The sequence below is a fragment of the Netta rufina genome, assembly GCF_964035555.1.
Source record: "Netta rufina genome assembly, chromosome: 12".
NCBI classification, from domain to species: Eukaryota; Metazoa; Chordata; class Aves; order Anseriformes; family Anatidae; genus Netta; species Netta rufina.
In genome coordinates this window covers 12,045,949-12,073,416 of record NC_140135.1, presented here as the reverse complement: position 1 = coordinate 12,073,416, position 27,468 = coordinate 12,045,949, and the positions used below count along the sequence as shown (strand labels likewise).

General features: G+C 54.7%; 3 protein-coding genes across 12 annotated transcripts; 1 reads left to right on the top strand and 2 right to left on the bottom strand.

The window, feature by feature from the left end:
* Window positions 1-233: 233 nt before the first annotated feature.
* Window positions 234-5,192, bottom strand: BRCC3 (BRCA1/BRCA2-containing complex subunit 3). The gene is made up of 8 exons (XM_084294307.1): window positions 4,987-5,192; window positions 4,744-4,863; window positions 4,358-4,445; window positions 3,652-3,740; window positions 2,992-3,047; window positions 2,282-2,413; window positions 1,677-1,720; window positions 234-1,013 (listed from the first exon to the last, which is right to left on the bottom strand). Exons 1-8 carry the CDS (start codon window positions 5,089-5,091, stop codon window positions 862-864), a joined length of 786 nt encoding a protein of 261 aa, XP_084150433.1. The 5' UTR covers window positions 5,092-5,192; the 3' UTR covers window positions 234-861.
* A 127-nt stretch (window positions 5,193-5,319) lies between these two features.
* LOC311213962 (cx9C motif-containing protein 4-like) lies at window positions 5,320-15,451 on the top strand. Of its 10 annotated transcripts, none has more exons than XM_084294311.1 (5): window positions 5,320-5,393; window positions 8,388-9,369; window positions 9,471-9,641; window positions 9,795-9,846; window positions 9,928-10,103. In XM_084294311.1, the coding sequence occupies exons 2-4, from the start codon at window positions 9,262-9,264 to the stop codon at window positions 9,840-9,842; spliced, it is 327 nt and encodes a 108-aa protein (XP_084150437.1). In that variant the 5' UTR covers window positions 5,320-5,393; window positions 8,388-9,261; the 3' UTR covers window positions 9,843-9,846; window positions 9,928-10,103. The 10 variants fall into 10 exon arrangements, 8 of the variants coding, with proteins under 8 accessions (XP_084150437.1, XP_084150438.1, XP_084150441.1 ...); XM_084294312.1 differs by having other exon boundaries at window positions 5,340-5,393; window positions 8,433-9,369; XR_014618811.1 differs by lacking the exons at window positions 5,320-5,393; window positions 9,928-10,103 and adding exons at window positions 11,113-11,180; window positions 13,977-14,019 and having other exon boundaries at window positions 6,958-9,369.
* Window positions 15,452-16,142: 691 nt separating this feature from the next.
* Window positions 16,143-22,206, bottom strand: FUNDC2 (FUN14 domain containing 2). The gene is made up of 5 exons (XM_084294308.1): window positions 22,144-22,206; window positions 21,859-22,009; window positions 21,159-21,234; window positions 19,805-19,939; window positions 16,143-19,213 (listed from the first exon to the last, which is right to left on the bottom strand). Exons 1-5 carry the CDS (start codon window positions 22,187-22,189, stop codon window positions 19,136-19,138), a joined length of 486 nt encoding a protein of 161 aa, XP_084150434.1. The 5' UTR covers window positions 22,190-22,206; the 3' UTR covers window positions 16,143-19,135.
* Between the last annotated feature and the right edge of the window lie 5,262 nt (window positions 22,207-27,468).

Here is a 27,468-nt window from a genome sequence, read left to right as displayed (position 1 = left end):
ACAGGCTATTGTGTTGCAATTTAATCGTGGCTGTGTACCTTTGGTTTGTGAAGGCTTCTGCTTTCTTCTTTTTGTCAGTGGGTCACCTATGCCAGTCTGCCTCCTTCTTGTGAGGTCCAATCCTAGCTGCCAGGAGAGCTGCAGAGTCCATTTTGTAAGGAATCTCAATGCTGAATATGCAACACCACCACATGAAATAGGACAGAAGTGTCTAAAAAGTGCAGGTACTGACTGATATTTAGTATAGCATCCATTTCAGTTCTACTCCAAGTAGTTCTTACTTTGGAATTTTTTATTTGGTTTGAAGTACACTGAGCACAGGCCCTGCGTCAGAGCTCTTCCAGGTCTCCCTCCCACTGCTTACCTGCCTGGGTGGGTAACCAGTAATCCAGAACATGATTAGATACAAGATCATGGTCAACTGAAGCTACTAAAAGGCAGAAGTTGGCAGCATCAGATACAACTGTGGGGACACTAACTCCTTCCCCCCTAATCCTCCTGTTCTAGGCTCCTGGAATACAAGTAAAGCAAAAGGCCTTCTGTCACAATATAGGGGAGGGGGGAGACAACACCTTCCCTCGGTGTACACCCTCCACAACTGAAGTCTCTTCTACCAAGAGATGCTGCCTAACCCCAACACTGAGCTAGAATTACACTGCATCATGCAGCACTTAAAGATCCCTGCTTCCCATTAAGCTGGGGCTGACGGGAGCCTTTATCCCACAGCAGTGCTCTGCTGCACGGGGCCAGACGAGGCACAGCCTAATATCTTCATGGGAAGGCAGTGCAGGGCCACCCTTCAGCCACAGGTAGGTCCTAGAGTTTTTCAAAGTCTTTTCTGAAGGGTCTGCATTTCCCCCTTCACTCTAAAGCAGCGAGTTCCTCCAGGAGCCGCTCCTTCTCCTGCTGCAGCTCCTGTACCCGCTGCTTGTTCTGCTCCAGCCTGTCCTCCAGCCACTGCAGGAGGGGCCCGCTGATGGCAGACATCTGGCTGCAGAGGTTCTTTGTGAACACTGCAAAGAACAAGAACATGTCAGTGCAAACACAGGGCTGTGTGCTACAAGGAACGTAATGGGGTATGTTCTAGGGCAGAGAAAGAGGATTAGGATTCACCCAAGCTCCCTGGCATGCTTCCTGCCGTATGCTTCCTGTACATCACATGCAGGAGATATGAGCATGTATGGATCAGACACACACACTACTTGAAGACTCACAACTACATACACATAGCCCTTGCTGTTCTAACAGGAAAAAAAAAAAAACACAAAAAGTTTATTGCGATTTTAGCTGACTGATCGAGGGTCCTTCAGGAATCCACAAGGATAGAACGGCATTTATAAAGCCCAGGATTAAGTTATTTTACAAGCCTTGTCATTTTCCTTTGAAGTATTACAAAGTCTAGCAGAGGAAAAGCAATGCAACAGGGAAGCCTTTTGGTTACATGGTATCTGTGAATGAAACTGAACTGCCCAACAAATAAAAAACCAAGAAGTTGGTGCTTTCACGGTTATTTCCAACTGCTCTTCATAGCAAAGGCAGCGCTGGGGCTCACAGGGGCTGTTACACAACTGTGCTCTGTCCCCTGAAAGCAGCACCATCCAGCCACTGCTCGAGGCTCCAGCGTCCCAGCTCCCAGAACAGCACCCAGTGCTCACACAGACAGGACGAATCCTTACCTGAGCCATTGTGAATCTTGGTCACGGAGTCTAGGTGGGTGAGGCTGAAAGAAGAAACAGAAAGCAAATGCGTGACAACAGCAGTGAAGCGCTTATCAGGCAGGTCCAGGCTCTAGAACTTGCTACCTACAGCTGGCAGTGCAGGTACTCCTAAACGTCATCGTTTGGTAGAAGCCCCATATGTTCACAAGGATGACAGACCTTCCTGCACAGAAATGGCACTCTGTGGGGAGCACCAGAGGCAGGAGAACAAAAAAAAAAAAAAACAACCTTATTTAATCTAATTTCTGACCTCTCAGCACTCTTACCCTGGTTAAACACTGGTTATTCACACACAGACACATCAGCAAAGCACCACCACTCGCCCACACATGCGTTAGCAGTCACTGCATCGGAGGAGCCGTTCCCTTAGCTCACGTGCAAGTCACACGCAGGAGTACAAGGTCAACACTGTAACATGAGAGTGCTCCCTCAGCGCTCCTACAAAGGCACACCAGGTGCTGATCCTTCTCACTTCTATATCCCTGCTGAGGCACTTGAGGTACAGCAGTAGCAGAATGTGTCAGTGAAGAGCCCTGCAGAGGGCTGCAGCCCTCGGTCGTTACCTGTGAATCCTCCTGTAGGCATCCTGCTCCTCTTGGCACAGGATCTTGGGCAGCTCAACAGCTGACTCCAGACACACCTTCCCGATGGTCTCATGCGGGACAACGTGAATGGGAATTTCAATCCTTTCGTACCTACAAGGGTATCAGACACAATTAACTGCAAAGCAGCAGAGAAGGAATAATAATAATAAATAAAAAAAAAAACCTTTACAAACCTACAGTGGGCTGTCTGGCTCATGGGCTCACTGCAGGTTTACTTCTGAGAACATGTGCCACAGCTGACAGGTAAATGGAAGCCTGTACAGCCACACTCTTACTTCAAATTCTACTGATAAAAATACTGAAGCAGCTGGAGAGCCAGCACTGACAACACGATGCACAGCACGCGTACAGCTGGCAGGGCCTGACCCCTTGGAGCTTTGAATTCTGGAGCTGGGCCTTCACATGACAAAGTACAGCACAAATTCATATGCAAACTACAGTGTTCTACATCATGTTTTAAGTTAAATTAATAAATTATCTTGGCTAAATCAGTCAAATTCAAATTCTCTTTGAGCAGCCTGCATTAGCAGAGATAAGGAGACCTCATTCAGGCATCTCTGTACCTAGTTGTTGCTCACCATGAACCCAGAAACCAATTATTTGAGACAATCCAGAAAGGAGAAATGAAATAAAATCTAAACTAAACATAATATTCCTGTTGTACTCACTCTGAGCTCTTCTGGGCCTGAATGGACTGGAAACAGGTGTAGAGAATCCTGCCTGTCTAAGAGAGGCAGCAGGAAGTTAGATGTCAAGTACCAAAACATCACCTAGAACCCCCGAATCCTTCAGGGAGCAGAGTAATTTCAAACAGCATTTAACAGTTTGCAGAAATATACACCTTACGCCTGGATTGGTCTGCTGGAACTGTTTGCAAACACTGATAGACCCACTAAGTATGAAAAAAAATAATCTTAGACCAGAGCTGCTAGGAAAGCCTGGCTAAGACACGGCTGTCAGCTCACCCCATGCTGCAGCAGTGTTTTGGGAGGCAGCACTAGGCTGCGCCTGCTGGCCTGAAGGACACTGAAACCTCTCAGTGCCCGCACTGCGGCCAGCTGATGCGGTCCCAGAGCCCTGACACCAGCACAACTGCTGGCTAGAGAGCTGCCCCTGCTCAGCACACAGTAATTAACAGCACCTTCCTTTGCCATCAGCATTACAATCCAAACGCTGCCACTCAGCCCTGCTTTGACTGTGCTCCAAGCAGAGCTCGGCCCTTGCTGCAGGCTGCACCCAAGGCCAAGCGCAGGATTTCAGCTTTGCCCTGAGGCCCACGTTTCTCCTGAGCACCTGGAGGGTTTAATCACCGTTCTTAGGTTGCCTACCTTGGTGTTTTTGTCCTCAATGAAGCAGGAGAAGATGAGCCCTACAAAGCCCTGGTCCATCATCTGATACATGGCTTGTGTGCGGACATCTACAGACAAAGAAATGAGAGAAGGAGAATTGCACTGGTCACCTGAAGGGCTGGAAAAGGTTTTCCAGGTTCTGAAGGGTGACCCTGGAGTTTGATAACAGTCCCGTGCTTTATCTAAAAGCATTTACTCCAGGATATTAAGTAAAAATGTTGATCTCATTTAAAATATAATTAAATGCAAGTCTTAAAAACACAAGATGAGTTAATGAGACAAGAAAGGATCATAACATAAGCCTGGTGCTGCAGATCAGCCATATAACCACAGCGTCCAGCAGGTGTAAGATACATCTTTCTTTAAAAAAAAGCGTTAGTTTTTGCAGTAACACTTGGAGATGTCAAAAAGCATTACAGCAGGACTAGGATTCCCACAGCTTTTTGCTATTACCCAGCCCCAGCTCTAGCTCTGCTGCCTGGAAGAGCAGCAGCACTGGCACCAGCTTCTCTGGGGCTGCTGGGGCTTGGGCAGCTCGAGCACCAGAGCACAACCCCAGTGCTCTGGGTATTTGGGAAACCAAACATTGACAGCTGGGACATGCAGCACTCAAAGCCCACTATTAATTAAGATAATCAGCCAGCTGGGAGCTTTCACACAGAACTGAGACCGAGCCTGCTCTTACCAACATGTGACGGCCAGACGGTGATGTGGGGGTGGGAGTGGTACCAGCCCACCACCCTCATGGGGCGCCCCGTCATCTCAGCCAACCTGTGTGTGCGTCAAGGCGCTTTTTGGAAGCAACAGAGCGAGGGGGAGAAAAAAAAAAAACTTTGCACGAGCAGGGCAGAGCTTAAACCATCCCTACAGAGGGGACAAGGAGCCGATGGAATCCTCTCCCCCAGGACTAGCAGGGGGTGTATTTGGTTTGTAGGTGGCGGTGAGGGGCGGGTGGGGAGGCTGCCGAGGACGATGCAGGGGGGCAGCTCAGCAGGGGGGCACCCAGGCACAGCACCCCGCAGGTCAGCCCAGCCCTTGGTGAGAGGGGGTGGGGGCAGCACCCAAGGATATCTCCGCCTCGGTGGAGGCCGCCGAGAGCTGCTCGGGCGAGATCTCGACGCGGTCTTTCCTCTTGTCGGAGCGCCGCAGGATGATGACGGACTGCACGTGCACCACGCGGCCCGCGTCCACCTGAGGGGAGAGACAGGAGGGGAGGGGAGGGGGGGGAGGGGCAGGGCGCTGTGCTACCCGCCCCCCACAACCCCCACAACCCCCACAGCGCCCCCGCCGCCCCCCAGGCGCCCCCCGCGGTACCTGCCCGATGCAGAGCCCCATCACCTCCTCCTTCTCGGTGCTGAGCGCGTGGTTCAGGCACACGAGGAACGCGTCGGCCTCCAGGTGCACCGCCTGCACCGCCATCTTGCCTCCTCGCCGCCCACACCGGAAGTAGCCCCTTCCCCTCAGGAGGAGCCAATCGCCGCGCTCCTCGCCGGCTCCGCCGACCAATCAGCGCGGGGCGGTGCGCCCGCCGCGGAGGTTCCGTGTCGCCCCCGCGGGTGAGGCTCCGGGGTTCCGGGCTCTTGCCGCCGCCGCCATCCCGTACCGGGGCCGGGGCGGGGCGGGGCGGGGCCGGTGGGAGGCGGGGGGGGGGGGGCGGGGGGGGCGGGGCCGTCCTGGCGGAGGCGCTCACGGCGCGGGGCTGGCAGCGGCTCGGGCTGCAGGTAGGTCACGGGCGGGCGGGCGGCGCGGGGCGGGCTGCGCGCACCCAAAATACCCCCGGCCGGGAACGGCACCGGGACCGGGACCGGCACCGGGACCCCGCCCTGCCCCCCCCCCCCCCCCCCCAGCCATGGCCGGGCCCCTCCGAGCCGCCCCTGCCCCGCCGGAGGGCCCGGAGTCGGCTGCTGGAGGAGTGGGGGGGGGGACAGCGCCACGGGCAGGGCAGGGCAGGGGCCGAGCCTCAGGGAGCGCAAAGCCCAAGAACCCAAAGCCCAAAGCGTCCGAGCCCCAAAAGTCCAAACCCCCAAAGAGTCCAAACCCCAAAAGTCCATACCCCAAAAGCCCAAGCCCCCAAAGCCCAAATCCCACAGGTCCAAACCCCCAGGAGTCCAAGCCCCAAAGAGTCCAAACCCCCAAAGCCAATAGCCCAGAAGCCCAAACCCCAAAAGCCCAAGCCCCAAAGAGTCCAAGCCCCAAAAGTCAATACCCCAATAGTCCAAACCCCGCAAGTCCATACCACAAAAGTCCAAGCCCCAAAGCATCCAAACCCCAAAAGAGTCCAAACCCCAAAAGCCCAAACTCCAAAAGCCCAAGCCCCAAAGCGTCCAAACCCCCAGGAGTCCAAGCCCCAAAAGTCCAAGTCCCAAAGAATCCAAACCCCAAAAGCCCAAGCCCCACAAGTCCAAGCCCCGAAGAGTCCAGACCCCATGAAGAAGCTCCAGCGCGAGTCAGTGCGCCCTCAGCCCCGCACACCGCTTGTCCCATCCCCGTCTCACTGCACGACCCAGGCTGGGTTCTTGGGGAGGATCGGCTCCTGTTTAGCTCCCCGGGAGCCACGCACAAACTGGGAGGCTTTGGTGCGGAGCCGTGGAGCCGTGTCAGCACAGCTGTGCCCCGTGCACTGAGCTCCAGCATCGCTGCTTCCCTCGGTGCCCACATGGCAGCTGAGCTCCTCTACCAGTCCCACCCCGTCCCCTCATAAAACACAACCGGGGGCTGGCCAGCACGCCGGAGCTGCTCCAGCTCCGGGGATGGCCCGAGCTGCAGCTGGAGCAATTTCTTTCGTTGCTTTGGTAAAACATTTTAATGTATCCACTTTACAAGCAAATAAATTAACCTTGTCACAAGGTTCGGTCCTCCCACTGGCCATCTTCACATTTGTTCATGTTTGTGTGGCTCAGAAGCCACCCAGGTCCCAGAACAGCATCAAACTTCAAGGTCCGATACCGAGGAGGACAGAAAACCTGCAGGTCTTGGGGGTGTCCATGGGGCTGGGCTTTAAATCTCCCCAGCCCCAAACCTCAGTCTGCTCAGTCTTATGCAATTATGTTGATGGCAACACTGAAATCAGCGTCAAAGCATGACACTGCAATCCTGCAAATTTAAGATGATTGGTTTTTGTTGGATGGGTTTTTCAGGGCGTAGATAACGAGTCGAGCAGTATAAGGAACAGTTTTTACAACTTGCTTTCAGTGTAAGTAAGCTTACTTCTCTCAACTCTGTCTTCCTTCAGGCTCCTTTATTGCTTTCTGATAAAAATCAGCAAAAAGTAGGAAGCGTGTAAGTTTTTCCCGTCTTGATGTTTTAGGTGCAAATGTCTAAGCGCATGCTTTTTCAAAGCTGTTCCTCTCGGATGTCCGAGTTCCAAGGACAGACCTGCCGTGCTTCACACCCAAGTGACGGTTTTGCCTGACCTCGAGATTTTAGTCGTGGCTCTGACTGGGCACCCTCGCAGCAGTCTTAGAGACTGGAGAAAAGCGAGGCCAGAGCGAGCCTGTGAACTCTGGCAACTGAGCTCAGGGCTGTGGAGCTCGGAGGAGGTTTGGGTCAAATTTCTGGGGCAAAGAGTGAAAAGGCGATGTTGTTAACCGCTGCCCATTCTGCACGGTGTCCTCTGCATGAGACCCTGTTCTGTCGGCCCTGTACCTCTCATTGCCACCATGCTCATGCACAGGAAACACAGAGATCCGTGTGGTGCTTTAGTCCTCCTGCCTGAAGTTCAGCAGGGCTGGACCAGGTTAGTATTTGGATAGGAGACCTTCTGGGAGAGCTTACTTGCTGTAGGAGCAGTGGTGTTCACTTACGGAGCGATATTTTTCCAAACCTGAATCAATATTGAGTTGACAGCATCTTCTTGTCCTGGGGATGATGAGCTGTAGAAATTCCAGCTCTGAGTGGGGCACGAAAGCAAGTTGGTGAGCATTTTTGGACATGATGGAGCTTTTGGCATCAGACCACAGAGTAGGAGAGTGTCCTGGCCAAATTCCAGCCTGGGTAATTACATCCTGCTGACTGAAAGTGAGCAGTGGCGATTGCTGCACTTCACTGTTGGGCAAAGTGATTTCCACACGTGGGCTTAAATTTGTAAAGCAACTTAGCATAAAGCAGAACGAATAGGACTTCCAGGGGTGTCACTTTAACCCTCACAGCTCATTGTTGAAGGCCTTGTCAGTCTGCTGTCACATTCCTTTCAGTGCCGGCTGCTGGGGCATTGCCTGGAAGGGCCGTAACACACCACGGGATGGTCCTCAGAGCTTTCAGTAACACACACACACATTGCCACACGTCAAGCAAGGAAACAAACAGAATGGGAGAAAAAGAAATAATAAAAGAACGATCAAAGTTTTCATTGTAAATTACAATGCTGTGAGAGCGCTGTTCAGGCTGACCCGTGGTTGGTGTTTTGTGTTCAAAAACGCTCGGTGCTCCTGTGGTTGGGAAAGGCAGAGAACCGCTGGGGTAAGACAGAGAAGGCAACGTGGACATGTGTGTCCTGCTGTGTTTGTACCCCAATGTATAACGATATTTTTCTCTCCCTGACCTTCCCTGCTTTATTTTGTACCCAGATTTTCTTGCTTCTGTCCGAAACATGCCTTATAACTCCGCGAGTTTTCGGAAGATCACTGTGTTTCACTGGGATAGGAGTATTGCATCTGCTTCATAGCAGGAAGATGTTACATGTATCGCAGCCTAATTCTGTTCTACTTTAAACCTAGATAAAGGATGAAGACTGTCTGTACCGTTCTGATTACCTCTTCTAGGGTTCAAAGAGAGAATCACTTGCCCTGACCTCCATTTGCTAATGGCTCAGCTTGCTCTAACTGGCATACAGACAAACTTGCCGTTAAGCAAACGTTCTGGTAGGAAGAACCGCCTCCATGTCCAAAATTCCTTTGCCCCTGCTGCTATCCTTGGCTCTCAGTAAGCACCCAAAGTCTGAACCACACAGAGCCGCAAGAGCTGTCCACGAGAAGCCTGTGTGTGAATGGACAATGCTGCTACCCTCTTAAGGGATGAGACGAAGGCCCCTGCACAATGACAGCTCTGCGAGATCCAAATGTGAGAGTCAAGCGTACGGAGTCTCGTGCTTTGTCTCCAGAGTGATCCTCTTTGTTGTTAAGCTAATTCCACCCGTTGTCACAAGTTTTTGGGATTTAGACCATCGTTAGCCACGGAACTCCTGCGTACATCACTTTTTTTTTTCTTCTTTTCTCCTTTTTTTTTTTCCCCTCCCTATTTTACACGAAGACTGTTACTAGGACTGTTAGCGGAATAAGCAAAGCCAATATCCACAGGGTTTAACCGTGTACCTATAGCACCTTTTGCCCCAGAATGCCTTACAGACGCCACACAGCGCGCACGTCCCAGCGCCCAACCCGCCGTGCGACCTCCTCTCCCGCAGCCATCACCTTAGCCCCCCAGGCTGCCTTCTAGGGACCCTTCAGCACACAGCATCCCTCCCAGCACGGCAGCCGCCGCCCCGAGGTGCCTTTCGGAGAGCTTTCTCCGCCAGCGTGCTCGGAGCTCAGGAGCCCGCGCGCCCGCCGATGCCGCGCGCCTGAGGAGGGAGCGGCGAGGAGCGGCGAGGGCATGGCAGAAGGAGGGCACGCGGGGGCTCCTCCCGTCCGCCTCTGGGTGCGCCGCGTGGGGGTTTACTGTGATGAGCACCGCAAAACGTGGCTCGTGGCTGCGGAAGAGGCAAGTGTGCTTCGGGCTTCGCCGTGGTCGTGGCTTTGCTGTCGCGGGTGCCTCTGCTGCACTGCCAGTAACTGCCTCCTCTCTCTGTTGCTCTCCCCCAGGAGGAAGGTATGCTGAGGGCTCGGATCCAAAGAGTTCAGGTTCCCCTGGGTGAGGCGCTGCGACCCAGCCAGCTCCCCCCATCCCGGCTGCCTCATATGTGGCAGCTGTCCCAGGGTGAGCAGTACAGGGATAGTAACTCTCGCGTTTGGGAGATAGAGCACCATCTCATGGTAAGGATGGTGGCGACACTAGACCATAGTCATTCCTGTTTGTGAAGTCATTTGAGATCCTTGAGGGACGGCAAAGGACTGTTGTTTTATTGACGTCCGTTAGCTCAGCCCCGGTAACTGTAGACGTATTGAACTTTTCCTTGTCGCTTACAGCTCGGTGGTGTTGAAGAACTGCTGCTTAAACTCGTGCCTGGTGATTAATCTGGTACGTGGAGACATTACCCCTGCTTTGTGCTGTGCTCTGTTTATTCCCGGTCATCCTTTAATGCCAATTTTTGTCTTTCAGGAGCAGTCGCTCTAGGAAGATGTCCTTGTATGTTTTGTCCAATAAATGATTCTCTCTCCACTGAAATGCAGCCACCCCTGGGGTGGAGGCACTTAAACAACACACAGCAACATCACACAAGAGTTAGGACAGGCAGTGAAGAGGAGTATCGTGTCCCATTGAAACATCAGGGGGACTTCTAGGTAGGCAGAATGGAATTGCCCTAAGTGGAGTTTGGCCAGGATGCTGGAAGTAATGTCCTCGCGGTACTGCCAAGTGCTGCGGGTGCTGAATGAGCTGAGGTTTGAAGGCAGCACCTCCCTAGCTCTGGGCAGGGGCAAGAGCTGAACTGTGGCCCTGAGGGAGCACAAGTCCCACCACCGCTTTCAGCCACAGCCATGCTTTCCCTTAGAGGTCTCTCATCCAACTGCTGCTCCACCAGCTTCTGCTTCTCTTTTGATTTGAGATCACGCTTACAGGTGTCACAGCTGCAGAAAGTCACATTGATTGTCTGAAATCCTGCTTTTCGGGGATGTGATCGTGGTTGATTGTGGTTTCTTTTGAGGGGAATTCTGAGAGGATTTCTCCTGCAACAAAAAAGCCCCTTCATTGTTGTTGTTTTTACTGTACACACGTAATTATGTTGTTTTGTTCTTTTTTTTTTTTTTTTTTCCTTCCCTAAGCTCCTCCTCCAGATGCAGTTACATGAGTAACCAAACTCCTGGATGCGTAGAGCTCACAGAGGGGGCTTTTACACAAACACATGTTTCAGCATAAGGTTTAGGGGCACAGAACAGCTAAAAAAAGACAGGCGAGTTCATTGGAGTCGTGGTTGGAGTCTTTGTGCTTCCAGGTGGAGCAGGACACGTTCTGACCAGAGAAAAGGAAAAGGCCTCCACGCACAGCACTGTAAAACCTCCCTGTACTCACTACCCACATCCTTTAGCCATACCCAGAGCTGTCATTAACGAGGCCACTAACGAGTTGCCCCTGGGAGAGGTGTGCAGTGAAGGTTGTGTGTGCACTGGCAGGCTGGGGAGCCCCTGTCCGTGTCAGCAGGCACCTGCAGGCAGCAGTGGGCACTTGCTGAACTGTCTGTGGTAGAGAGGGAAATCGGGAACTCTTTAAAGCCCTGGCTCTAAGACAGTGTCTTTCCCTCCCACCCCCAAACATTATTTCTACATTACTGTTTTCCTATCATTTTAGTTCTCTGAACATGTCCCAGAAGGATCCCTGCCAGAAACAAGCCTGTGAAATACAGAAATGCTTGCAAGGTACCAAATGTCATTTTGTCTTTTTGGTGTCTTGAGTTTTGGTGGAACTTGATTCTTTTAACCTAACCCAGCTCTCCCTTCACCTTGAGGAGGAAGCAAGCAAGCACATTAGCGTGACCTAATTGTAAAGGGAAACAAATTATAAAGAAGTCTGGTTTTAAGAGAGTTCCTTTGTGCTTGGTTGTAAGTAACGAGACACCATTAGTACAAAACGGAGCGCTTGTAACAGCAAAGTGTTTATTTCTGACGGAGCGTTCGCCTTGCCAGTAGTGAGAGCCTGTGTGTAGACTTGGGACCGAGCTGTAGGCGGGGAGAGCTAGACATTATAATAAGCTCCCTTGCAGAGTGGGTAGCGAGGCTGTGGGCGGATTGCAGAAGACTGCGGAGTGTTTAGCTCGAGGCGTATCTTAAGAGCAGGTCAGACAGATGTCTGGCAGGAAGAGATGTGGTATATGTGATCTGGCCTCAAGGTAGGAGATGGGCTGGTGTCCTCTGGAGACCTTTCACAGCTGTTTTGTAATAGCTTAGCCAAATATTTGTAGCGAAGGGGGAGATTACCTGATAATGTGCTTCGGGAGCCCGAGTTGGGGAGAGCAGCTTTGTTACTTGCAGAGAAAAATATTTCTTAAAAAATTTAGTTGCTTCTTGGAAAACAACTTGCCCCATAGAGCAAATAAGAGAAACATTCCCCTGTGCCCAGGCAGCTCCACCACGTGGGAAAGAGTTCTTCCTAACTCACCTGGCAGAGCCCTTAGCGTGCGCAGAGCCTCTCAGGAACTCACTGCAGTAGCCCAGGGCAGCCAAGGCAGTTCCACGACGACTCATTTCTGCCTTTAATTTGTTTGCAGACCGCAGGCAGGTTAGCTGAAATGCAGAGAGTTGGGTAGGAGACCTGTGGGGAAGCAGAGGGATGGCCTTGCGGCCTGCTGCAGACACGGAGATCGCAACCAGTGCAGGTGCCACAACAGCCCCTGCTGGCTGGGGGAATGGCACAGGGGGAAAGCATCTGGGAGAAAGTAGGGAAAAGCAAGTCGGCCAGGTAGATGTCTGTTTTTCCCAGGATTGTTTTTGGGAAGCTGTGTTAGCTCAAAGCAAGGGCTCAAATAATCCTCTCCCTGTGTGAATAGATTGCCTGATTTGCTCTTACTGTCCTGATAGATTGAAGTGTTCTTGTGGGAAGAGCAACCTTCACTCCCCATAGTAACTGCACTTAAAAGCTGATGTTGAACAGTGTTGTGGGCCCAGCTATGACAATGTTATTTTCATAACACTCATGGAGGTTACTCCAAGTGTTTTACCTGCGTAGGTTTGTGTACGGATTTGATCTGACCGGTTAAGTGTTAGCAGAGAAGCTTCTAGAGGCTGCTACACGCACGCCCCCATCCTCCACTTCTTCAGCTAACGTTCTGGAGCGCTGTTGTTGTGCGTGCGTTGCCCTGCTGGGATATTGTCTGAGCTGCACAGATGAAGCAGCTGAGCTGACAGACAGCGAAGCAATTTTTCCTGCAAGAATTAATTTAATAGAGGATGTACACAGAACATTAGCTGACTAATACCCACAGTGTGTGCCGTGCGGAGGATGAGGGCAGGAGCAGGAACACTGGGAGCTGCTGGCTTTTCCGAGCCTGCTGGTTTGCAGCGGGTCATTGTTTCAAAAGATCTTGCCTGCTTCCTCTGTGAGACTGAATGCCCACTGTAAATGTGGTGTTTTTTTTTTTTTTGTGTTTTGCTGTCCACTGTATAACTAACCCTTGTGCTTTACAGGAATGCATCCCTGACGGATAGCAGGGTGTGCCTGAACGTAGTGCTAGAAACAAACCTGCACAGGAACGATTAGGAGAGCCCCCGGAGCACCCATCGTAGGAACGTTATGGCACAGAGCTTAGCTTTCCTTTTCCAGACCTCCCACACTGTTTAGGTTGCCAGCTTCTTCCTCTCAAACCCAAGGGAGAGCAGCAGGGCCTTTGAGCAGGCGGATGGGGCTGCAGGTGTCCTTCCCAAGCCACCTGGATCCATCAGTCTTGGTTTCCTAGGGCCTGGCAGAACCCTGCTGGGCCTGAGCCCCAGCTGCTGCAGGTAACTGATGAGGGCCAGTCACTGGTGAGGCTGGGCACTGAGACCAAAGCATCTCTGCTGTAAGTTCAGGGCAACCTGGAGGTGACAGTGGCCGGCAAGGCCTGCAAAGGGCTCGCCTTTGGGAGCCTGGGCAGGCTCAAGCCTTTTGTTGTACATGAGGGGGACCCTTGTGTGGAAGGGGGCCGTGTCGCTGGCTCCCTGCTAACCGCATGCTGCCCCTGGCAGGCCGTGGGAGGAGGGCTGCAGCCACACGCCGCACCCCTTCCTTTTGCCAGCCCTACAGGGATGACGGGCCCACTCGTCCCCGTTTATACCAGCCCCTCTTAGGGTGCCCTCAAATGTTGTAAACTTGATTGTGATGAGGCAGCAAAGTGGAAGAACAGGGATCACCCGATCCAGCTTGGAAGCACACAGGCTAAGGGAAGTAGGGAGCAGAGGGCAGTCATTAGGGAAGCCTCATTCCTACTGGAGTGGTGAGGTAGCCACAAACCTGGGGGGCAGAAGGTGCTCTGTCCAGACCAGCAAGGCTGATTAGCACTTTGTTAGGCAGCTGACACTCAGGAGAGACTTTTTAGTAGAGCAGGAAAGTGACAAAATGCCAGTCGGCAGCTCTTGCCCCTCAGAGCAGCACACTACCCAGCACCCAAAGGCTACACACAGCCCCTCGGGGGCAGCGCCAGTTCCCCTGTGTGGACTTTGTGTCTCCTTTCTATTTTCCAGCGAACAACTACGTGGAGTCTAAGTGCGCAGCCGTGCTCCAGGAGATGCGGAAATGCTGCGCCCGGTACCCCAAGGGCCGCTCCATCTGTTGTTCAGGTTTTGAGAGAGAAGAAAGAGAGAGAGAAAAGCTTAAGACTACTTCAGACAGAATTCCTCCACCACCTCAGTAACACATTGCAGCTCCGGCAGGTGCGAGAGCACGGACTCACCTGCAGAGCCCATGTGTGGTTTTTTTCGAGCCTTCTCTAGACTTTCAGGAAAGCCAGAAGGCTCCCAGAACACACCATCCCGTGCACCAAAAAGTATAACAGTACCAAGAGATGGCCTGGTTAACAGACTGCATTTTCTGTACCAAAACATCATCTACATTGTCTTCGCATTGCAACTGTGTCTGTGAAAAATCGGTTCGATGTTTTTAGAATGCTTACCTTACTCTAACCCATCCTCGCTCTCAAAATGGAGGGCTGGAACCAAGTTACTCTGGCTTCTAGAGCAGGAGGTACAGGAAATGTGCTCATCAGAGTGAGTTTAAGCGTGACACATAAAACAAAGTCCATCTTGACACCGCAGAGGTATTGCTGCCATCACGCAGTAGTTCCAGACAACGTTCACCTGTCCAGTGGTTCAAGCTCAAGAACGGGAATCAGGTCCGGGGTTCGTTCCTAGGTTTTGCATAGCTCATGAGTGGCAACACGTCACTTTGCCTAAGTGCCTCACTTTCCCACTGGACAGGGTTTTGATTACTATATTTGAATTGCCTACACGCTGCTATTTGCATGACAATAAAGATGTTACAGGAACATTATTTCAGGGATTGCTACAGGAATAGGATTTTTTTAAAAAAAGCAATATTCATTTGGAAAAATCTGACTGTTGATATAAAATTTATAAATTTCTGTATAATTGAAGACCTTTAAGCAATATGTTATAAACCCAGCGTAATTCAGCGCGCTGGTACCCAGGGGCCTATCACAAAGCCCTGGGCTAGATCCAAGAACCGACTTAGGTGCCACTTACTGAGCAAGCAGTTGTAGGCACCCACTTTTGGTACAGCACTTCAGACTCACACACAAACCGTCTGTGTCTGGACCCCAGGGAGAGATGGCTTTTCAGAAGCTCTCACCTGTGCAGCAGAATTTCCTGTGACCTGTAGAAGAGCTTGGTAGACAGGTTCCTGCATCACCCTTTAGAGCTGCCCACGTCTCTCCGTCCACTGTAGCAGGAGTCCAGGCACCTCAGTGGGTGCCAAGCCAGGGCACCCACATACCAGTCTTTGAACCCACTAGGCCACTAACTCTGTCATTAGATCTAGCCGTAAGGACTTTTGTGCTGTGATCAAGTACAATTAATTATGAAATACAGCTTCTATAAAAATACCACTGTAGTCTAGGCACAATAGCTGAGTGTATTGAAGCCTAGAAGAGCAAACCATCTGTATTCACTGCTCTGAAATACCATAATACAAAATAAATGACTGGAACAAATTGCAGTCTCAGTGTGGTTGTTTATTGAGAACCCAGCATAGCTGTAAGCTGGGCAGCTTGGCTGCTGTTCGCTATCCAGAGCTCCATGTGACATTATCATGTTTAAATAGAAGCTGCTTGGTATTTTCACAGCCTGGGCTCGGAATATTTCAGAGCTGGCCTTACTGGACAACAAAGCAGAGGGGTGGCAGGGTGGCCAATTCTCTTGAAAAGCAGCAGAGAATCATGACAATGATGTGAAGCAGCTCAATCACTTCACAGGTGGATCGTTTTTCCCTCCTGCCCAATCTGAGCATGAGAAAGAAAATCACCAACACATGATCAAAAAAATATTAAGGCTTCTGTCGCACCTAATTAAAGTCTTTGCTCTACCTGAATAGAATGGGCATGAAGACAAACTCCGTGAGCAAGGAACCCGAGGCCACGCTGGCAGCAGAATCACCTCCTGCCCCCGAGGCATCCCAGCTTCTGGGAGCGTGGGCAATGGGTGCCAGGATCACCAAGGAGAGGGGTTTGTTACGGCAGCTCACCCTCAGCCAGGGTCACCTGCAGAGGAGGGAGGCTGGGTGCCCTGTGCCACTGCACCAGCTGCAACTGCTCCCACGAGTAAAATACAACAGGCAGGGCAAGGTGAAGGCACAACGTGCTGGTTCCTGAGAAGCCACCAGACCTCACACAGAAATTAGAGCAAAACTGTTTAATAAAATATCACTTCAACAAGCATTTACATACAATATATAAAAAGACTTCAAAAGCCTAGTGTGTTTTAAACCTTCCCATACTGGTACAGATGCCAGAAGTTGTTGAAACGAGACCAAAAGGAGCAAGTGTGTTGGGGAGTGTGGGGGGGAACACCTCATCTTGGCACCTGCAGCAATGAAAATGCATTCCCACAGAGCATCAAACCTTCCAGTGTGGACACACAGCATCAAACAGCGCCAGCCGTGAGCCCGACACTGGCACAGCAGGATTTGCCAGATGCTGATGTCCTTGTCCACTCCCTGCCTGTGCTCACACTAAACAAAATGAATTTGTCTCAACCACTTGCTTCCTGCAGGAACTGAGACGTTTTGGCTCCCTCTCCGGGCCACTGCTCTCCATAGCAGCAAGTCGGGACCCTGTGGAGCAGAATCCAGCACACCCCTCCCAGGAAAGGGCAGAAAGCGACTTATCTGAGCTGGAAAAACAGCCCTCAGGTCTGCTCATGATTTACTTTGGGCTTTGCCGCTGGGAAAGATTTGTGATGCACCTCGGTAGAAGCGGGGTTATGCAGCACACCAGGCAGGGGGGAAGCAGGGCCGTTTCCCTACAGGAACAAGAGATACTCCACAATGCAAATGTGTTAATGCAGCCACATCCAGCTGTGCGGAGTTACTAAAAAAAGAAAACGCTTCTGTCACTCCACTCCCAGACACCGACTTATCAAGGACCTATTTGCTGCATCGCATCCCTCCTGCAGCCTCTGATGGCTTTCCTAAAAGTCATCGTTAAAAGGCTGTGAGCCCAGCTGCTCCTTTATTCTCCCTGGCCACATAGGGTAGGACAGGAGCAAAGACACCGATTCATGTTTCTTGATTACCTGCAGCCTCTCTTCATATCCAGAAGGTGAGAAACCCTCACCTAAATCAAAGCATTGCCATTCTGACACTTCAATCAGAACTGAAGCAAAAGGAACAAGAGCCTGTGCCAAGCCCAAAACCTCTGGTGGCAGAACCCCCAGTGCCAGCCCTTAAAGCAGCTCTTTGAGGGAGAGTCCCCATTGTACCCACACCCAGAGCCAACAACCTATGTTCAGAAGGGCATCACACGATGTGGGAGATGCGGTGCAGCTGCCAACCTGTGTCCCAGGCACCCACATGCATCACCGTTCTCTAGCGTGTTCCCCACGAAAGGTGGGCTGCACATCAACGTCCTGGGCAAGGACACCTGCGTGTACCTGCTGGAGGACATCACCCTACATCTTGCAAGTCCCCACACTCTGGAAAGTGCTAGTGCCAACCAAGCACAGCCAATGCAGAACACCTCTAAGATTTTTTTTTTTTTATCTTTTTTTTTTCATTTTTCTTGTAGGTTAGAGTTCTGCTCTGCACACAACTGCACCGGGCCAGACATCACATGAACACCTGAGCTCTGCATCTGGGCTGCCTCATCACCTGCAGAAGGGCTATGGCTGTTGGAAATAAGCAAGGGGATTAAGCAAGCAGGTGGTGTTTTTTTTGTGTGTGTGTGGAAATGGTAAAGTCAAAGAAGAAACAAAACCAAGGCAAAGAGCATGGAAATGGTCTACTCCTACAAGGGCACGCCCATTTTTTCCCCACCCTTTTTGTTATGTACAGTACCCTGTTTTTGTACTCAGTGACAGGTAGGCAGGCAGGCTGAGCTGCTCCGCACAGCATCTTCATAACCACAGCCTCAGGTTAGGGAAGAAACACATGGGAGTTGTTGCCAAATGCACTCAAAGGATTCTGCGAGTCCCAGGAGATGCTGCAGGAAGGCAGCTGGCCCCCTGCCCACAGCAGCCACCAGGGTGCAGACAGATGCTGGAAGCACTGAAGAGTCCAGGTGGAGTCTGTACCCCACAGCAGGTAGGGGACTGCGCTCAGAGTAGTTCTAACCACATTTCACCTTCTCCTTCCTCCCCAGACACACCGCAATGGAGCTGGCCACGGGGATCCTGGATCAGTGCAACTTCCCTAAACACTTGCTATTTACAATCCCACCCCACGTGGTTGTCTATAAAGGCATCACCAACCCCAGTGTGGCCAGAGAAGGCCATGGCGGGCTTACAAACACCACTCCGAGCCCCGGGGTGCTTTGCAGAGAGCAGCACAGCGGAAACGCTGCCCAGGGCAGGCAGGCTGACACGGACAGGGCGAGCACCCTGTGAGCCTGCACAGCACAACGAGAGTGCCTCAGCACAGGGCTGACAGCCAGCAAGCGAGAAAGGAGCTCTGCTTTCAGAACACGGGATAAGGGGAGAGTCTGGAGAGCCACCCGTGGTGCTCAGTTTCCATCTGCTGTGCCAGAGCTGCACTTCCAGTAAGGGCTATAAATAACAGCAGGCGAGGAGCCAAACAGCCACCCACGTGCAGGGCAGGGGGAGGGCAGGACCCCACTGCCACACACAGCACGAACGTGCTCCTTACCCACAGCCCAAGCTGCCCCCGACTCCTCTGCAGCCACCCCAGGACATGCAGGAGTGTCTGCATTTCACACCCAGCTCTGCACAGAGGGAGGCACAGGCTTTCCAGGTACCGGAGCAGAGAAAGTGCAAGCTAAATAACAGCCAACAGCTGGCAGCTGTTGTGCACATGTACTGGCAGACAAACACGCAGGTCCTGGACACCTGAAAAGAAGCACGTTTAAGAGATTTCTCTGCCACTACATGGTCAGGAGGCTGCACGTCATCTGAGAACGTGGGACTGGGTGTGTGTGGAGGGGAAAGAAATCACAATGATGCATTGCAAGGCAAAAACTTTCAGGCCAATCCCAGCACCCAGACAGGTAAAAGCTGGAAGTCAGAAGCAGTATTGGAAGAAATAAGGGCTGGAACCTGTGAGCAGGGGGCTGAGCCTGTTGGAAACATCCATGGAAACATGACTTCTATGTTAAAGGGAACGGGAAGGAGAGGAGGGCAAGGGAGGCTGGGCACGAAGAGGGAGTCAACTGTAGTTCCTAGGAGGCCATTCCGAGCAGAAATCCTCCAGCAAAGCCTCCAGTCAGGATAACGTTCTTCTTCAGAAATATGATCACCTAAGCATGGGAGAGAAGAGCCAAGAGTGTTCTCCAACAGCCGCAGCCACTCACCCCCTCCCCACAGTGAGGCCCCTCTCAGGCTGTTCTTTTAGGTGGGCAACACTGGGAGCGTGGCCACTGCTCGGCACCAGCTCCTCATCCTCCCTAACGGCCTCCCCGCCCTATCTGTGGCACCTGCAGTGTGGAACAATCCCAGCACAGCCCAGATCCTCTGACAGAAGGGCTGCTGATGGCACGTGGGAGTCAGATCACTCTGTGGCAGAGCCCGGAGTAGCCAGGCCACTCTGCTGCCAGACCTGCTCAGCTTTCCTGCTCAGCCTTCTCGAGCTCCCCACAACCCCAGCACGTTTTCTTCCAACCCCAAGGACTCTGCCACAACAAACGGTGAGTAGGTGTCGCGCCTAGAAGACGCCCTGTCTGCCTCAAATTCACGTAGGCAGCTTTGCCATCTCACTAGTTTTGCTTTTACACAAGCACTCCCTCCTGGTATTTGCATGGTGGAGGATCCACGGGAGCCCAGAATTCAATCCCGTTTCCCGCCGTGCCTCCAGCAGGGCACCTGCACACCCCCTGGGAGAACTGTCTCACCTCATCCACTCTGCTTTTCACTTCTGGAGACATTTTGTTACCGCTGCTGTGAAATTTCAGCTGCTGCTTGGCTTTGTTCACATCCCGTTCTACTAGCTTCCAGTCCACTTTGATGTATCCCGTGTGGTTTGCGATCTGGAATGTTGAGGGGTGGAAAGAAAGCTCCTGGAGTGAAATCCTGGCTAAACAGAATCCCCTCCCCTCCCACCCCTTCCCTGACCAACGCCGCCCCCACGCCCTGGACCAGCAGGCTGAGAGAAGATGAGCACACAAGGTCAGGAACTGGACAAAGCACCATGCCTGTGGTTCCATTTGTCCTGCAACATCTGCCTCCCGCAGTAATCCTCTAACAGAAGGGCACACGCTGCAGCTTAGCCTGTGTCAGCCTCTGCAGTGTAAAGCTGCCTCCCCTTCCCCCTCACAACTGCCACATATTCGCTGGGACGCTCCGCAGCTCTCCTGCTGCTGCGGGTGGACTGGACGCTGCTATTAATAGCCTGCTCCTCCCTGAGTATTTTATCTGGTCAGGATGATTCAACGGGGCGAAAGCCTTTGGCTTTCAGCAGAACGAGTGGAACCAGAAGAGTGAGAACGAGTCACCCGAGATGCAGCGCCTCGGGAGCAAACCAGCAAAGACTGCTGCATGAGGTCAGAGAGCTTTCTGCCTCCTGCAGGACATACGGACCAGATTTCAGCATCTGAGAGGCTCCCCTCGGTTTCTGAATTCTTAGAAATCAGAAGAAAAGGCTGGAGGAAATGGCCCAGCTACAGCAGCCAGCTGACCAGCCCCTCCTGCAGCAGCAGTGCAGATCGCCATGGCTCAAGCTTGCTTCCACTTCGCTCAGGTGGCTCTGCAGCAACAGCGCCCATGTGCCTTGGCCTGGCCTTTGTTAGCCAGCCCCAAGCAGACAGCACCTTTTGGCAATCCTGAAGCTAATGCTCCTGCTTTGCTGCTACTAAAACGGGGTGGAAATTTATTCAGGGATTTGAATTGGCCCTCTAAGACGTCAGCAGCAATCAGCCACAAAACTTTAACAAGTCTTTGCAGACCAACAGACTTGATCAGCCCTGGCTATTAAGAGCTGAGACATACCCCTGAGGTGATCTAGGGCGTTTCTACGATGTTCTAAAGTAACTCCATGAGCAGCATCTGAGCATGTCTCCAGTTCTAACATGCTTTATTTATGCTACCTGTGAAAATGGGGCATTGACCTGTGCCAGGGAACATACGCCCATGGCATCTGCAGGCACACAGTGCTGACCCCACACGTCCCAACAAGTAAGGAGCACTAAGACAACCCCTGCTCCCCACCAACAGCGTTCTCACAAAGCCTGGCCCGCTCTTCATACACACCTGAAGCAGGAAAAAGCCGCCTCCCACAGCTGTTGCTGCCAACTTTCCAACCTTCTGGAAGATGAATCCAGTGCACCTGCAAATCAACCAGGATCCAGTGAGGAGAATGTGACACCAAACACACGCACATAACACATCCTATCCTACAGACAGGCCTGCCTTCCGTGCCAATTGCTCGAGGCCTGCAGACAGGCGGGCTGACAGCAGAAGGCCACAGGCAAGCAGAGAAAAAGAATTTGTGCCTGGCCAGATGTGGCACTTTGCAGCTCTTTACTTCTCACCACAGCATCTCAGGCTTTCTCAGCTTTGATTCTTATCTCTTCAACATCGTGATCTCCCGAAAGCACAGTCGGAAACACGTGGTTTAACCAAAATCAGCACGCGATTTCGGTGGGGTACCTTTAACAGGGATCACCTCCAGGAGGAGACTGGGCAGCACAAATAACCTTACTCCAGGAGGGAGCACGGGGGGCAGACCACAGGGCTAGCTCCTCTGCGGCCCAAACAAGCAGCGCTTTTACCCCTTATTCCTTTTTAAGCAGGCAGGAGCGGCCCCAGCAGGGCCGTGCGTTACAAAGGGCACCACGGCAGCCGCCAGCGCCCCGGCCCTGCTCAGCCCTGCGTGCAGGCAACCGGCCCGGGGCTGGGGCCGGCCCCGGGAGGGTCCCCCCGCCGCCTGCCGCCCCCCGATGCCGCTCACCAGCCGGTGAGGCCGCCGATGACGAGCTGCGTGGCCACGTTGTACTTCTCGGCGCTCGACCCCGAGCTGGGCGCGAACACCCTGCGCCACCACGGCCGGCTCTTGGCGTACTCGGACAGCTCCAGCACGGTGAACGCGTCCTCCGGCCGGCCTGCGGGCACACAACGCACCCCGGTACCGTCACGGGCCGGGCCGGGCCTAACCGGGCCGGACCAGGCCTCACCCTCGCCCCCCCGGCCCCGCCGTTGCCATGGCAACGCGCCCGCCCCGCGCCCCGCCGCCCACCTCCGCCCGCCGCCGCCATCTTCCCGCTCCGCCTGCCACTGCGCATGCGCAGCGCCCCGCCCCGCTGAGGGCCGTGAGGCGCTGGAGGGGCGGGCGCCCCCCTCAGTGCCCGTGTGTGTGTGTGCGTGTGGGGGCTCCCGCCCTAATAACCGTGTGGAGAAGGAATGAGCACGCCCTGAACGTTTATTTATTCTCTGCACAGTGTGAAGTCCCCGTGTTTGCACTGCTGAGCCCCAAAGCACCGTGGCACCAGTCAGCATCCATGCCCACCCCAAGCCCCCCATCAGTCCCCGTTGTCCCATCGCTGCTCAGGGCGGGTGCGGTGGTGCCGGCCCGTTGGTGACCCAGTAATCAGATGTAGCTGTTAGCGGGACGGTCGCACAGATCCTACACCGACTACTGGGCGGCCAACGGCACCGTGTCTCCGCTGGGTCTCGGCCTCGGCTCCGGGCAGGGCTGGTGGCGAGCAGAGCGGCTTCCCCTGGGAAAACAAGATGTGGCGGCCGGGTCCCGGCACGCCTTGTCCTTGTGCCTTTCCCCCCATGGTGCCAGCTAGTTCAGCCCCACACGCTGCCCCAGCATGGCCCCGTCCTTCCCAGCCCACGTGCAGCATCCTGCGGGCGCTCAGCTTCCTCCCGCAGCAAGGCAGGGGCTGTGCCGCTGGGGGCTGCCGTGCTCCTGCTTGGTACCGGGGGTGTTACGGGGCCGGGGGGCAGCTGCAGAGCCCAGCACTGGCACCCGAGCACCCCACAGCCATCGGGGCTCCCCACAAGTTACCAGCCTGTTTGGGTCAGGGGGTGCAAGCCCCAAAAGCCTTTCCCCATCTCCAATGCTTCCCATCCCTCCCAGCCAGCGTGGCCGGTGACCCACTGCTCGCCAGCCCACGTGGGCTCTGCAGCGGCCACATGCAGCAGCACCGGGCAGTAACGCACCCAGCAAACCCATCTGCTCCCAGCAAGTCCCCCCAAAATGCCCAGACCCGCTGAGAGAGGCACTGTACCTGGCCGTCTCTACCAGCTGCCAGGATCCCCTGTTGAAAGCACATGTCCCCAGCACACGGGGACCTGGGGGGCTCCCAGGCTGCTACCCCGGTGGCTCGGGGTGAAGTCCAGGCGCCGCCAGCCTCATGGTCCCGGTCCACATGCTCTGCTGAGGCTGTGATGGAGCCGCTGCTTTTAGTACGGCGAGAAGCAACGCCTGAATTCCCCTTCCCCTGGCTGGGACATCCGCGCTGGTGTCACGCAGACGCACAGGGACAGCCCCGGCACCGCGGCCGGCCGGGGGCACACTGAAGCTCGCGGATAGGAAATTTGCAGCTCAGCCCTGTCAAAGCAAGAGCGCGGGGATTTTCAGTGGGGTTTCTCTCTCTGCCCATGCCTCTCTCTCTCTTCTCATTTTCTGGAAATGAAACCAACCATGGGCTCCAGCTTTTCATGCCACTCGATTGCTTTGGGTGGGGGCGACAGCCCTTTTCCTTTGCTCTCCCCCGATGCTGGGGGGACTTTTCAGCTCTGCCCCAGCCTCCTTGACTTCCACACTGCAGAGGAAGGGGCTTTGTTATCCCTCCAGCCAGCAGCTGGGATCTCTGGCTGCAGATGGGAGCTGAGCAGCCTGGGCACAGCAGAGCACTGTGCTGAGCTGCAGCGAGCCCTGGCCACCCCTCAGTCCATCCCTCCTGCAGAGAAGTGCTGGTTTGGGTGCCGCCAGCCCGGTGCGCAGCAAATGGCACCAAAGTGGCTGCCTGGGCAATGCAGACATTCTCCTTCCCACTTGCCACTGTAGTCCAGGTGACCAAGTCCTGCATCAGTTTCTCCATCTGTAGAAGGCAAATAACAATTGCTGGATGCACAACACTCTGCTCACTCGGCTCTTGCATGTTTTCTGCCTCTTTGGCCAGCACCTTGCCCTGGTCCATCTCCCTCTTCATCTCGTGGGGCTGCTTCCCAGCCAGCAGACACCCTGCCAGCCCCAAGAGATGGGGCTGGTGCTGGGGGCACCCGTGGGTGCTGGGTGTGGTGGCATCCCCTGGCTCAGGGCAGCATCCCAGTGATGGGAGCCAGCAGGGCAGGGGGTTCAGGATCTGCTCCGTGCATCAGCTTCTTCTCTGTGAGAATCGAGAGAGGATTTTTCTGGGACAGTGCTTCCCTTACCCAGCCATCCCTGTGGAGCGACACTAAATTCCTGTTGTTAAATTTAGCCCTTTTTGTGGCTCACCAGGAGCCGTGCTGGTGCGGGGATGCCCGAGTTGAGCAACACTGAGCACTGGGGGACGGGGAGGAAGGGCAGTGCCGGGCCCTTCCCCGTGCCCTGAGCACAGCAGTCATGGGGCAGAGCCACATCCTGGGCAGAGGGGACGTGTGCCTGAATCTCAGCAGCCACAGGGGTTTGGGGCTTGCTCCAGGAGCCTCCTGTTTTGGCAACTGGGATGCTGGGCTGAGCCAAGCATTAAAAACTGGACAACCCAGAGGGAACGTGAACCCTTCTCCAGGCTGACCCAGCAGCAACAAGCGGCACAGCAATTGCTCTAAGCTTAATTTAATCAGCCAAGGGTAATTAGGTGACTTACGAAGGACTTGTGTGCCTGGAGGCTGCTTTGCTTTTCCCTGGGCTGCTCTGAAATGAGGAGCTGAGCTCCTTCAGCAGCACCCCTGCGAAGACAGCGGCATCGGGAGCACCCTCCAGCCACGAGCACCCCGATGTGCAGCCCCCCGGCTCCCCCAGGTGCGGCCCCATGGGTGCCCTGTAGCCGGGAGCGCGGCCGTTGCGCTCCCATAGCCTGAGTCATTCAGAGACACCTCCAGCGTGAGAAACGAGAGAGAAAGGAGAAACGCTGCGCTGACCCACTTATGCGGGGAAGGGAGAGGGGAGGACAGCTGGCTGCTTTTTCGGACCTGCTCCACGGTGGCATTTCTGCTCTGGGGCCGTGCCGAGGGCGCTCAGAGCTGGATTTGCTGCCGTTTCTGCCCCCGGCACCGCTCAGCTGCTGCTGCGTGGGCTCCCACAGCCACAGGTTGGGTGCTCTGGGTGCTACACAGGGCTCTGGCCCCTCATTTGGGGGGGACCCTGCGAGCCCATGCGGCACTGACCAGCCCCGGGCACGTCCATGGAAGAGCAGGGATGCATCTCACCAGCCCTCGGGCAGGCGGGTCCTGGCAGGACGTGGGCAGCAGCGGGAGATGCTGTGTCCTGAATGCACTGATTCAAGTGGCCATGCCCTGTCCTTCTGCCAGCTCGCCACCGCCAGTGGCACGGCCGTGTCCCAGTGCCCTCTGCCCATGTGAGTGCTGGGAAGGGCACACACGGGGGCGGCCGCTGCTTCTGAGCCACGCTGTATTCCCGAGAAGCCACCGTGAGTCACTCTTGCTCTCTCTCTCGCGCACACACACATGCACATAAAAAGTCCCAGGAGAGATTAGACACTGCTCACTTTGTTCTGAGTCATTCTTACCCGCCCCAGCCCGGCGTCGAGCTGAGAAGCGCACGGTGCAGGGAAACAACCAGTGTTTTCTGCTCGCACGTGGGTCCTTGGCTCGCGCCAGGCAGGTTTCTCCAGGGTGGCAGGAGCCCGTCCCGGCTTCCCCATCCCATCTGCACCGACAGATCTGTCTGCTGGGGAGGGCTGGGGCTGGCTGGATGTGCCCAAGCTGTGCCTGGGGTGGGATGGGGATGCCGAAGCCTCCTCTGAAGGTGCAGCCGGCAGCCACTGCCCAGCCCAGCCTCGTGCGTGGTGCTGACAGGTGGCAATGGCATTCGCGTGGCAATTCACCAGCACCTGCCCGTGTCAAAAACTTTAATTTCTGGCTGCGTCTGGGCTCTTGGCACCGCAGCCCCCAAGGGAAGCTTCGCTCTACTCCCCTCTGTGATCCCGGGGTGTTGCTGTCCCCAGTGCCCAGAGTGTCCCTCCCTGTGCCTGACCCCAACCCGCGCTCTGCCCTCCTCGTGGTAGCTTCGTCTGCACGGGGACATTTTCCCCGTCTGCCTGTTTCTGGAACACCTTTCCCAGCCTTTCCGGGTGCGCGCGGTCCGGCGACACCGGGAGATTCCCAGGCGGGCTGACTGGAATAAAGTCACGTCCGTGCGGCGGGGGGAGCGCTGCCAGAAGCACGGCTGGATCTGCCGTCTGCCCCGGACCCGAGGGTGACCCTTTCCCCTCCAGCTCTGAACAACGCCCTCGACATGTCCCTGCACGGAGAAGTGGCAGGGCCCCCGTGCTGTTGTTGTGTCCCGTCAGCAGCCACGGGATGGATGCGTGCAGGCGGTGATGGCTCAGACAGATGGATGGGAAGGGTTTGTCACGGGAAGCGAGAGCGGCAGCCTCTCCCCGCTCTAAAACACAGCCGGGGGCCAGGTGCAAAGCAGCCAGGGCATCCCCGCCTGTGACACACCGCTTGTTTTGTCCCACAGCATTGGCCGGGCTGTTGCTCATCTTCCTTGCGGAGAAAAGGAGTCCCGGGCTGGGCAGGGAGCCAGCCACTGGCTCGGGAGCTGGAGGAAGCGTGCTCCTCGCTGGCGTTTCAGCTCTCGGGGAGCTCTTCCCACCCCAGCCCCATCAGCCAGCCCCCGGTGAGCGCAGGAAGCAGCGGGCAGCCCCTCGCTGCAGGGGTTTTACAGCGGTCCCAGGGAGAGTCCCCCCCCTTTGGGTGCTCCCCACCCGCCGCCGGGGCCCCAGGGGTGGTTTTCCCCTTGGGCTGCTGTAGAGAATGGGTGGGAAGAGAGAGGGTGTCCCCAGTGAGGTGGCGAGGGATGGCCCCACTCTGAGGGTGAGGACGGGGAGGTGTCCCTGCCCCCGTGGCCACGGGGTGCGCTGGCACGGTGCGGCTGGGGTACTGGAGGTCTTTCCCAGGTGATGTGTGCCAAGAATTCACACCCAGGATCCCAAAACACCCATCCAGACCCATCACACGGACACTTCTGCACGTGCCGGGGCAGCCCCCGGAGGGGTCACCGCTGCCCTTGCACTCCTGTTGCCCTCCTGCATGATTTATGGGGTGCTTCCCACCCCGCGGACGCCGGGACGGCGCAGGGCGTTCCTCCTCATCTTCCTGCCGTCGTGAGCAGAGCCGCGTGCAGGCGTGTGTGTGCATGAGCACGCGTGTGTGCGTCTGGGAGGAATTTCCTGGGCTTGGAAAGAGAAAACGAAAACAAAATATGCGAGTTTAAAAACAGGGGGGACATGGCAAAAACACTGCAGTGCGTCTGCTCCGAGCTGCTGCTTCTACCCTAGGAGAAGACGAGAGGGTGAGGAGCTGCTGGGAAGGGGCATCCCAAGGAGTGTCCCCACCAGTTCCCTCCCACATGGCTCGAAGTGAGGTTGTGTGGCTAAAT

Excerpts from the sequence above, each read along its gene's own strand:
- FUNDC2 (XM_084294308.1), bottom strand. The coding sequence starts at position 22,189 with ATGCGCAGTGGCAGGCGGAGCGGGAAGATGGCGGCGGCGGGCGGAG. Across the intron at positions 22,010-22,143 it reads GATGGCGGCGGCGGGCGGAG|GCCGGCCGGAGGACGCGTTC; the intron begins GTGGGCGGCGGG and ends GTGTGCCCGCAG. Across the intron at positions 19,214-19,804 it reads TGAAAAGCAGAGTGGATGAG|GTGATCATATTTCTGAAGAA; the intron begins GTGAGACAGTTC and ends TCCCATGCTTAG.
- BRCC3 (XM_084294307.1), bottom strand. The coding sequence starts at position 5,091 with ATGGCGGTGCAGGCGGTGCACCTGGAGGCCGACGCGTTCCTCGTGTGC. Across the intron at positions 2,414-2,991 it reads CAGGCCCAGAAGAGCTCAGA|GTACGAAAGGATTGAAATTC; the intron begins GTGAGTACAACA and ends ATACCCTTGTAG. Across the intron at positions 1,721-2,281 it reads GCCTACAGGAGGATTCACAG|CCTCACCCACCTAGACTCCG; the intron begins GTAACGACCGAG and ends TTCTTCTTTCAG.
- LOC311213962 (XM_084294311.1), top strand. The coding sequence starts at position 9,262 with ATGGCAGAAGGAGGGCACGCGGGGGCTCCTCCCGTCCGCCTCTGGGTG. Across the intron at positions 9,370-9,470 it reads GGCTCGTGGCTGCGGAAGAG|GAGGAAGGTATGCTGAGGGC; the intron begins GCAAGTGTGCTT and ends GCTCTCCCCCAG. Across the intron at positions 9,642-9,794 it reads AGATAGAGCACCATCTCATG|CTCGGTGGTGTTGAAGAACT; the intron begins GTAAGGATGGTG and ends TGTCGCTTACAG.